Here is a 10,526-nt window from a genome sequence, read left to right as displayed (position 1 = left end):
ATGTCCTCTTTGGAGTGTGGCCTCTTTGGCAATATATCCTGCTGAGGTCCCTCCCCAAATTCCTCCCTCCCCAGGCTCCACCCCAAACCTCCAGGAATTTCCCAGCTCAGAGTTGGCAACCCTAGGCCAGAAACTACCAACTGAGAAATCAGAGTGTAAATGCCGCCCGCGAGACAATTTCGTTTGGCTCAGGAAGGCCCTGCCGAATTACTAATTCAAAATTTCGGCCACATCGAAGGACAAGGAGAAGAAGAGAAGAAGAGATTGGATTTATATCCCCCCCTTCACTTGGAGTCTCAGAGCGGCTTACAAACTCCTTTCCCGTCCCCTCCCCACCACAGACACAATGTGAGGTGGGTGGGGCTGAGAGAACTCTGACAGAAACTGCTCTTTTCCAAGGACAGCTGTGCCAGAGCTTGTGACTGACCCAAGGTCACATCAGCAGGTGCAAGTGGAGGAGTGGGGACTCAAACCCGGTTCTCCCAGATTAGAGTCCGCACACTTAACCACTACACCAAAATTTCCCCGAGTCGTATAGGACGTTCCACACTTCGACATCCACTTTGCATTGGGTTCCATGTACCATGCGTCATCTGTGGGCAAATTCCAGGGTTCCACAGCTGTGAGGACATGCCCTCCAAAATGGTGACATCCACGCAACAATCCGGTTCTCATACCAAGGAGCCTGGCCCAGGTCCCAGGCCTCCCACACTCAAATACCTGAAGCCTCCTCTCTATGTGCTGTTTACCGGATTTGTTTACTGGGCTATGCCATATCCTGCATTTAATAGCCAAGAGGATGTTGATTATTTCGGTTTAAAGAGATACGGCAGCTTGGCAGTTGTGGTATGAATGCATGTGCGTAGGGCCCTGTACAAATTGGCAAACCATGCATTGATCTGCAGGGGGTGTAAATGCAAGAGTAATCTAGCCTCCATTCTAACTTCTAAATACCCTGGGAAGAGAGATTACCTCTGGCGAATGGCGATTCTATTTATTTTTATTTATTGAAACTTTGATTCCCCACTTCGACACGCATGCACGCGCACACACAAATAAGGGATCAAAGATCTAGAACAGGGGTGTCGAACTCATTTGTTATGAGAGCCGGATCTGACATGAATGAGACCTTGTTGGGCCGGGCATCATGTGTGCCATAGAATGTAATGCCAGGTAGCGGAGATATAAACTTTATAAAGGACACAAACACAAAGGGGTTTTTTTTAACTTAAAATAAAAACATGCTTAAAACGTTAGCACTCTTGCAATATTTTGTTTATTTAACAGTGTCTGATGACTGACACCTCTTGCTCTGAATTACTGCATCAAAATGTCTGTGCTGTTGCAGTCTTGAGTATGCTCTTCAGGTGTGTATCTGTAACCTGCAAACCTACGATGATGCAGCAGCAGCAGAACTGGAAGAAGAGGCAGGAGACAGCCAGTTCCACTGCAGGCCTGATAGAAGTCCTCCGGGGGCCTGATCTGGCCCCCAGGCTGCATGTTTGACACCCCTGATGTAGAACCTCAGAATTAGTTGACAACCTGGAGAAAAAATGACCGTCCCCTTTCAAAGAGTCTTGATGGGATACTGTCTATGGGCTGATGCTTAGGGTTGCCAGCTCTAGGCTGTAGGGTTGCCGGGTCCTTGCCTTCTGCCAGAGGGGGGGTCCAGCCTGCTCTCCTGGTGTGCGTGCAAAGCTCGTGCACCTCCATGACATCACCCAGAAGCAACATCATCACACTGGGCACGTCATGCAGGGGACACTCTAGCGTTTAGCCAAAAACTCCATGAAATTAATGAGCATTAGGCTTAGGACAGATCAAAGGAAGTGCTTCTTCACCCAAAGAATCGTTAAAACGTGGATATCACTGCCACAGGAAGGGATGGCGGCTGCAAGCACAGACACCTTCAAGAGAGGACTGGATAAACATATGGAGTAGAGGTCCATGAGGGGCTCTTAACCACCAGGTATAGATGGAACACTCTGTCTGGGGCAGTGATGCTCTGTCTTCTTGTTGTCTGAGGAGCAACAAGGGGAGTGCTTCTGGAGTTCTGGCCCCACTGGTGGACCTCCTGATGGCACTTGGTTTTTGGTCACTGTGTGACACCGAGTGTTAGACTGGATGGGCCATTGTCCTGATCCAGCGACACAGCTTCTCTTATGTTCTCTTATGATTCTGCACTAAGCAGGGGATTGGACTAGAAGGCCTGTATGTCCCTTTCCTACTCTGTGATCCTGTGGTTCTATATGAGCTTCTTAAAATGGACCTAAGATAACACAGTGTGGATACAGACCCTTGTGGGTAAAATCCTGACCAAGTTAGTTAGATCCCATCAAGATAGCAACTTTAAGGAGACCCTCTCCTTGAACAAGAAACCAGGAAAGACATTCAAACTCATTCTTTTCCCTTTTTTAAATTTTATTTTATCATTCATACAAAAATCATGGCAAGCAACACACGAGGTCGTAAGGAACCACGACTCAGCACAGCTCTTAGAAACCAGTGACCAGTAAGCCTGCCAAATGGATAGGACGGGACAAACCCTGTGTCAGCAGACCACTGGTTGGCTGGCTTCAGTGTACTGGGTTTGGCTCCGGAATTTACCTCAGGTTTGGCAACAGTATGCCTATATTGGGTCTATTTTATTTGTCCAGCGTTCTTTTGTAGCTAATCCATGAGGAGACCAAAAGTGATTTCAGATTTCTTTGGCCCCAAGTCTTCTGTTTTGACCGCTCGGTGGCTCTCTCAGAATTAGGCGTTAGATATAACTCCTGGTTATAGCCACTGGATTTTGCTTACTTCCAATGAGAGAAAATGAAAATTGGAATCCCTACCCTACAGCTGCCCATATGTCGGTCCTAGGCCTTCCTGAGAGCAACTTTTAAATAGGTAACATAATTCTCTATTTAGGTCTCCTGGTGAATTCTTAGAGATGGATTGAGAACCTTCTAAAAGACTGGGAAGGACAACTGAGTGGCATAAGGATGATATATGAAGAAGAAGAGAAGAAGAGATTGGATTTATACCCCACCCTTCACTTGGAGTCTCAGAGCGGCTTACAAACTCCTTTCCCTTCCCCTCCCCACCACAGACACCCTGTGAGGTGGGTGGGGCTGAGAGAACTCTGACACAAACGGCTCTTTTTCAAGGACAGCTGTGCCAGAGCTTGTGACTGACCCAAGGTCACATCAGCAGGTGCAAGTGGAGGCGTGGGGGATCAAACCCGGTTCTCCCAGATTAGAGTCCGCGCACTTAACCACTACACCAAACTGGCTCTCCAGTGAGGAGGATTCTTCCCTTACTCTCAAATGCGCTTAGGCACAATAGATAAAGAAATGGGCATGGAACAAATTAGGGTTGCCAAATTTTGATTACAAAATTACTCTGGCTAGAGGGTGGAGCCAGGTTAGAAAATGGTGGACGATGGGTAGAGCCAAATAGAATGTGGAACTGACGGGCATTTCAGACTACGATACCTGATGGAACACAACTTTATCTGGAGGGAACCAACAAATAACTTTCAGTCCGCCCCAAGCAAGATTTGTATTCTCAGCATACTTCAAGTTCATGGCTCTCTTACCCCTCCATTCGCAGGATTTCTGAGCACTTCCTTTTCCACATCTGCCCTCCCCACATCTCCACGGCATCTATCCTTCCCCATCCCCACATTCACAGTCCAGAAGGTGGTTGGTAAAGACAGTCCAGAAATTTCTTTCCAAACCCATCTTCATTGAAAAGTTTTATAGCCATTCACTTTGTAAATTTGGATGACAAGAAAAGCAGGACAAAACCCACTTCTGTTCTGTGAACTAGCAACCTGAAAACAAGACTGACAGGGGAAGGTACTTCAACCCCCTGAATAGTCTCCATATGAAGAGTCAGTTGCAATTAGACAATTCATTGTTCAGGTGAACAGCAAATAGCTTCCAAATATGGGAGAGAGAAACCATTGGCTCCGGGTTGGTTTTAAGATTTTCAAATTTTATTATTTTACATTTCCAGAGTCTGGAGCAAATAATTATAAGATTCGCAACTCCAGATCTGGAAAAAGGAAAAAAAATACAATGTGGGGGAGGGGGTGGATTTGAAATCCAGAGATGCAGGAGGCAATGCTTAACGGATGTAGAAGCTCAGAATTTTTCTAAATTTCAACGTTAAGTATCTACAAAAAACCTCTGACTTGCCAAATGAAAGATCATAGAGTCCAAATCTGGAAATTAAAGGTCTGAGACCATGCGAAAATGATGCTTTCTGGTTCAAGAGGTGGTGTCATGAAAACGACTATTCATTTCACATTCTGGAGTTGAGTGGTCAGGAACCTAGACCAGGGACATTCTAGAAGGCTAGTTGCCTGTGGTGTTCTAGAAAAAAAATCTAGAAGAAGGGAGCTTTCGCCCAGGTAGAAAACCTGGGCAGTAAAATTGAAAGACTCTTGACTTGAAGGAAAGAAACTCTCTGATACTCCAAAACCTGAGACGTGGAAAGGGAGCCCCCCAAAATATTAACACTGCATTGACAACTCATTAACATCAAGGTAGACAGTCTCTCGTTCTTGCTGTGTAAACGGTCCTAGGCCTTGTGGCTCTGATCTTCTTACTTCTTTTGGCCTCGGCAACCTTTGGCTGCATCACCCATGATGTCCCAGTACTCTCCAAACTGCAGTTTGGCTTCATCTGCATCCCCGAGGCATTCGATTTTCTCGTCCAAACAGACGGCACCCTGCAATGGGAAAGGAGCCATGAAAATTCAGCAGAGGAGCTCCCCAGAGAGAGGATTCACAGCTCGCGATGTCTCCTCTGGCCTACAGAAGCGACACTTCCTGTTACACCTTCCTACACCCACCCCACAACCATCCCGCAAGGGGTCATTTCGTAGAAAAAGAGCTAGGGGAACTCATTAGCATAACTCATTAGCATATGCCACACCCCCTGACATCAGGGGCCCGGCGGTGGACCTGCAAGGCCAGCGGGAGTGCGAGGAAGCCCCGCCAAGGCCCTCCCTGGCCCTAGGCAGGGGGGGTGGGGAGAGGCGGGGAGGAAGCAACTTACCCTCCCTCTTCTCCTGCCTCCTCCTGGCTGAATGAGGGCTGAAAGCGGGACAGCCGGAAGCAGGGGGCGGGGCTTCGTCATGTGCCCCGCCCCCCTGCACCTCACCCGGGGGAACTGCGTTCCCCCGTGTTCCCCCCCGAAATGACCTCTGCATCCCGCTATAAGTTATCTTCAGCTGTCTTCTCCCCTCATCAGGGAAAACTCAACCTCTTTGGCCACCCTGGTTTAATTTTGTTCTCTGCCCTCCAACCACCTTGCTGTTTATGAGAAGGAGAAGTTGTGTTTCCTCCCTGAGCATTTTTCTGATTGCTGGTGGAAAATGCTATCGAGTTGCAGCCAACTTATGGTGAGCCCAAAGGGCTTTCAAGGAACGAGACATTCAGATACGGCTTGCCATTGCCTGCCTCTTTATAGCGACCATTGTATTCCTTGGTGGCCTCCCATCCAAATCCTAACCAGGGTTGACCCTGCTTAGCTTCCGAGAACTGACAAGATTGGGCTAGCCTGGGCTGTCCAGTTCAGGGCATGTTTCTGATTGCAGACACTTTATTCTGTGCAATTGACTGTCCTCGAGCCAGGCTGTCTGGAGAACAGGACCTGGCAGAGGAGGGATCTTATGTCCTTGCACCAGAGTCTCTCTCTGATCCGTGTGAAATTGACATTTTAAATTCTACTTCTTGTCCTCATGAAGCAAGAGAAAAGGGGGCTACGCTCAGGTAAAGAAACCGATAGCGGACACACCTCCGCGTCTGCAACCTCTGGGAATTTCCCAGTCGGCTTCGAGACCCCCAGTGACCTCTCGGATTGACTGCACTCTGCTCTCCCCATCTCATTGGTGGTGGAAACTGCCGTCAAGTTGCCCCCGACTTACGGCAGCTCCATAGGGTTTTCAAGGCCTTCGGGAGTGGTTTGCAATTGCCTGCCCCTGCGTAGTGAACCTGGACTTCCCCGGTGGTCTCCCATCCAAGTACTAACCACGGCTGACCCTGCTTAGCTTCTGAGATCCAATGAGATCAGACTAACCTGGGCCGTCCAGGTCAAGGCAAGAGATATTCATAGGTGGTTTGCCATGGCCAACCTCTGGGCAGCAACCCTGGACTTCCCCGGTGGTCTTGCATCCAACTACTAACCACGGCTGACCCTGCTTAGCTTCTGAGATCCGATGAGATCAGGCTAACCTGGGCCGTCCAGGTCAGGACCCCCCATCTTATTACCTTTGCTAGATGCGGCAGCCTCTGCCCGACCAGGTCTTTCAGCTCACCGGGAGTTAGGCCCTCTTTCCGCCCCTTCACAGCATAACAATGAAAGTTGTTGATGACGATTTCGATGGCCCTCTCGACATCGGTGAGCTCTTCGCTATTCTGAAGCCAAAAGGAATGGAGGAGAAAGACAGGACAAGATGGAATTATTATGTGGCGCAAGATTTCAGCAGACGTTTGGGATGGCGGTGAAGTTGTCAAACCTGCCCGTCTCCCTCCCACACAATTACACCCTCCCTGAAACTCTCGGTAGCATCATTAGACTCCCAAGATCGCATGCCGGCGTAGCTGAGCAATCTATTCTCTAGATGATATCCTGTCTATTTTTTTCCCCAAGGGTGAGGCTTTAATAGTTGTGGATCCTGCTCCATTCCAAACCAGGACAGCAGACGCTGAAGACCAACATCCTCCTCCACACCGTGCCAAACGAGAAATGGTACTCCATCTTCTCTCCTTCTCACAGCAAAACAAGTCCATTCATCTATTCATACTTCTGCATCCTACACCTAAACTGACTGAATGCACATCTCTTCGTATCTTAAGGGAACCTTAAATGCATTACTTTCAGATGGAGTTAGTAAAATGCTCCATCTCCGAATGTGTCAGGAGACATCGAGGTTTCCCTGAATGCTTCTAAACGAATCTGACTCCTGGTTGGTAGATCTATGGAATCGGGCCTTTGACAGTGCATCAAGCATGTGTCAAAAAGATATGTTCCATCTCCTCTGACCAACATAAACCCAGATCCACTGCGATATGGGAACCGGAACAGGTGAAAAGGACAGGTGGGGTCCCACTGAAGTTCCTAAAGGGTTCCGGGAACACATGTGGAATCTATTCCAGATTCCAGCCAGTCAGGTTCCAAAATGGTACAGAAAATTACACCGGATCCAGCAATTTACATAGCACAAGAACAAGAAATATTGCTGTATACGTTCGTCAGATTTTCAAGTAACAATACTATTTTTTAATTTTTCAGGTATATCAAATAAATCAGAAAGACCGAAGTCCTCAAGAAAGAAGTACAAGTTTTTTTGACGAACTTTCCCGGGCTTTTGTAGTCCGTTTCGAACAATATCTTTCTCAGACGTCAATTTATGTTGTCTGTGGTGTTTTACACTTCCAATCTTGACTCTGTATATAAAGTTTCAAGAGTGGCTACTCATAGCTCTACTGTTTAAAGACCTCCATTCGAAACAGACTACAAAAGCCCGGGAAAGTTCGTCAAAAAAACTTGTACTTCTTTCTTGAGGACTTCGGTCTTTCTGATTTATTTGATATACCTGAAAAATTAAAAAATAGTATTGTTACTTGAAAATCTGACGAACGTATACAGCAATATTTCTTGTTCTTGTCCAAAATGGTACAGGCCGATCCTTTTAGGCCTCAGGCTTTGGTTCCCTTCCCATGGGCCGATGTAGGAATCCAAGGCCCTCTCTTTTCAAAGGTTAACGGGGGTCCGATGGGCATTTGATGCACATGAGTATTCAGTGCATGCATGTATCTGTTGCACGACTGACCCCCACCATATGGGGGTCCCTCTGCCTGTGTATAATACACACAGGGGAAATCAGCAATTGTTACAAGCTACTTCAAGGACTACTTCAAGGAATGCTTATCCTGATTTTCCTTTTGTGTGCTAGAGAGCCATCCCAGGGCATAGGAAATTCCAGCTCAGACATGCCCAGGCTCTCTGTCAACCTGTCTTTTGTCCCTTTTTTTCCTCCTTTGTAAAGTCAGCCCAAATACTTATTTATACCCTGACTTTCTCCCCAGTGGGGAGCCAAAGCAGCTTACGTCGTCGTGCCCTCTTCCGTTCTGTCCTCACAACAACCCTGCGAGGTAACTTAGGCGGTGACTGTGGGACTGGCCCAAGGTCACCCAACAAGCTTCCATGGAAAACTGGGAATGTTAACCTGGGTGTCCCTCATCTTAATCCAACATTCTAACCATTACACCACGCTGCTATCGGACATTTGCAAGCACGTCCTCTTACTTTGCTTACAAAACCCAAATGTCCAGTCTCCTAATTAATGTTATGGCATTCCCAGGTTGTTTAAAACATCCCCATGTACGGAGAATGCGAAATTATAAAGCAGCGGCGAGTTGACACTGCGCTTGGTTATATCCTGATTGTAAAGACACTTGTTCAAAATTAAGTCCACTGCATTCAATAGGGCTGACACCAAATAAGTAAGCATAGAATGGCAGCCCACCCCCCCTTCTTCTTTAAAGGAAGTCAACTTTCAAAATCAAAAACTGAACTTTCGGGGGGGGGGGGATAAGATCAGCCTTCTGCTGTGATTCTGAAAAATTCGGCACTTTTACGAAATTTCATTTCCACTCTGTGCTATTGCTGTTTCCAACCAGAACCTGTTTGAATGCCAAGAGAAACAGGAGCCTTTGGCTATTTCCATGGAACGGGCCTTGTTTTTTCAGTGAGCCCAGCAGTTTACCCTGAGAAATTTAAATTCGGCTTGGGGACTGATCTACATCCCTCATTAAATCCACTTGCTGAGCTGCTGGCTATTGTATTCTGGGCCCGACGTGACTTTTTCCTGGCCACATGACAACTGCTCTGAGGCCCACATGATAGTTTGAAATGTGCCTTGGCTTCCTGGTTTCCATTAAACAGCTTCTCCACTGCCTGATCTTTGGTCTTCACCCTACGTCAACGACAACCCAGTTGGCATTCCACTCAAATCTACAGCTAGGCTTGGCAAAGATCTCAACTGCCACCGGAAACCTGGCCTGGATTTTTTTTTCTTTCCCCAAACCACCAAGCCGCCCCCGTCAAGATGCTACTAGCTGAAACATTTCGATGTAGTTCCAAAAGAGCTAAGAAATTTGCCAGAACATCTGACAAGTCTCTGTGTGCCCTAATGCCAGTGTCCCAGAGAACTAGAGAGAGCTAGTTTGGTCTGGAAGGCCAGACTATGAAATTCCATTACAGAGAGCCAGTAGCCTTAAGGGAAATCTTCTCCTGGAATCGTAAGAGCCACCATTAGTCAACTCCATCTTGCAACTTTAGCCTGGGCGTCTGCCTTCTCACCGCTATTAAGAACCACCTTCACCACTGAAGAGTCCATGAAAGAAGAGGGGTCCACAGATGACCCACAATCACATCCCAAAAATATACAAATATTGCCCTCCATTTTCCAGCAGGCTTTCCACTGATTCTCCTCTCCCTTCCCCAAACCACCGGAAGACCGAACACAGCTTTCAAATGACCTTGTTCTTCTTGCAGCATTTACAACCCATTCTTCTGCCGGTGACTTAGTTCGACGCGTCGGTGATAATTCCCTTTGGGGAAATGGCTGGCTGGGCTACGGCAGTCGGTTCCTCGTGGCCTCTGGGTAATCCCCACCAAGTGGCTCGGAGAATCCCACGCCAGTATTTTTGCTAGGGGAGAAGAAAGAGAGACCTTAATCCTCGGTTTGCTTCTGCCCGCCCGCCCGCCCCCCATCCCGGTTTTGTTCCAAGCTCATTTGCGAAAGTAAAGCTGCCCGAACTTGTCCGAAAGTGATGCTGTTAAGCAAAGCCAGGAAGAGTCAGGAGCGCATGGACGGGCCTCCAGAAGATGAGACATTTTCCCCACCGCCAGTGTACAAACATGCACCCGCTCCTTTGAAAACCAGGCCGGGGAAGAGACCTTGAAGAGGACGGCCACTTACCTGCTCCAAGGAATCAGATGTGCTGAAGAGGGCCGTGCCTTGATCCAGTTTTATATCTTAGGAAGGCGTGTGTGGGAGACACCCCATGGAGATACCAGAAGGTTGCAAGCTGCCGTCTGTGGTGCAAGGTGTCTCGTTTCATCCTCTGGCACCTGGCCAGCGCAGAACATGGGCACCGCCCATTTCCCAATCTTTAGTCATAGAGGATGAGCAACGCGAATGACAGGAGCCGGGCTGAATAGCGCCTCCCTCCCCATCCCCAAATTCTCAGGTCTTCTTCGTTTGAGTGAAGACTCCGAGATCATTCAAATATCCGCAGAACACCAAGAACGTATCCTTACTCCATTGGATCAAGGCCCCCTCTGAGCTTAATATTTTTGTTTCCAACTGAGGGGGCCCTCCCAGAGGAAAGCAGAGCAACTGGCATCTACCTCTCTGAGGTAGACTGCCTCTGCAAATGGAGGTTCCATTCAGCTGCGGAGGCCTTGTTTCATTTGTTTCCTACCCCACCTTTCTCCCCAGTGGCCAACATACTTTTTTCT

At 47.9% G+C, this 10,526-nt stretch overlaps 1 protein-coding gene across 1 annotated transcript; it reads right to left on the bottom strand.

Moving 5' to 3' along the window:
- Positions 1-3,221: 3,221 nt before the first annotated feature.
- S100A14 (S100 calcium binding protein A14) lies at positions 3,222-10,097 on the bottom strand. Its single transcript, XM_015411723.1, has 4 exons — positions 9,985-10,097; positions 9,542-9,712; positions 6,266-6,412; positions 3,222-4,722 (listed from the first exon to the last, which is right to left on the bottom strand). Exons 2-4 carry the CDS (start codon positions 9,569-9,571, stop codon positions 4,597-4,599), a joined length of 303 nt encoding a protein of 100 aa, XP_015267209.1. The 5' UTR covers positions 9,572-9,712; positions 9,985-10,097; the 3' UTR covers positions 3,222-4,596.
- Between the last annotated feature and the right edge of the window lie 429 nt (positions 10,098-10,526).

The sequence above is a fragment of the Gekko japonicus genome, unplaced genomic scaffold (genome assembly GCF_001447785.1).
Source record: "Gekko japonicus isolate JY-2015 unplaced genomic scaffold, Gekko_japonicus_V1.1 scaffold175, whole genome shotgun sequence".
NCBI lineage: Eukaryota > Metazoa > Chordata > Lepidosauria > Squamata > Gekkonidae > Gekko > Gekko japonicus.
The sequence above is the reverse complement of the archived record's forward strand: the minus strand, read 5'-3'. Positions and strand labels throughout refer to the sequence as shown.

Excerpts from the sequence above, each read along its gene's own strand:
- S100A14 (XM_015411723.1), bottom strand. The coding sequence starts at position 9,571 with ATGGGTTGTAAATGCTGCAAGAAGAACAAG. Across the intron at positions 6,413-9,541 it reads AATGCTGCAAGAAGAACAAG|AATAGCGAAGAGCTCACCGA; the intron begins GTCATTTGAAAG and ends TTTTGGCTTCAG. Across the intron at positions 4,723-6,265 it reads GGCTGCCGCATCTAGCAAAG|GGTGCCGTCTGTTTGGACGA; the intron begins GTAATAAGATGG and ends TTCCCATTGCAG.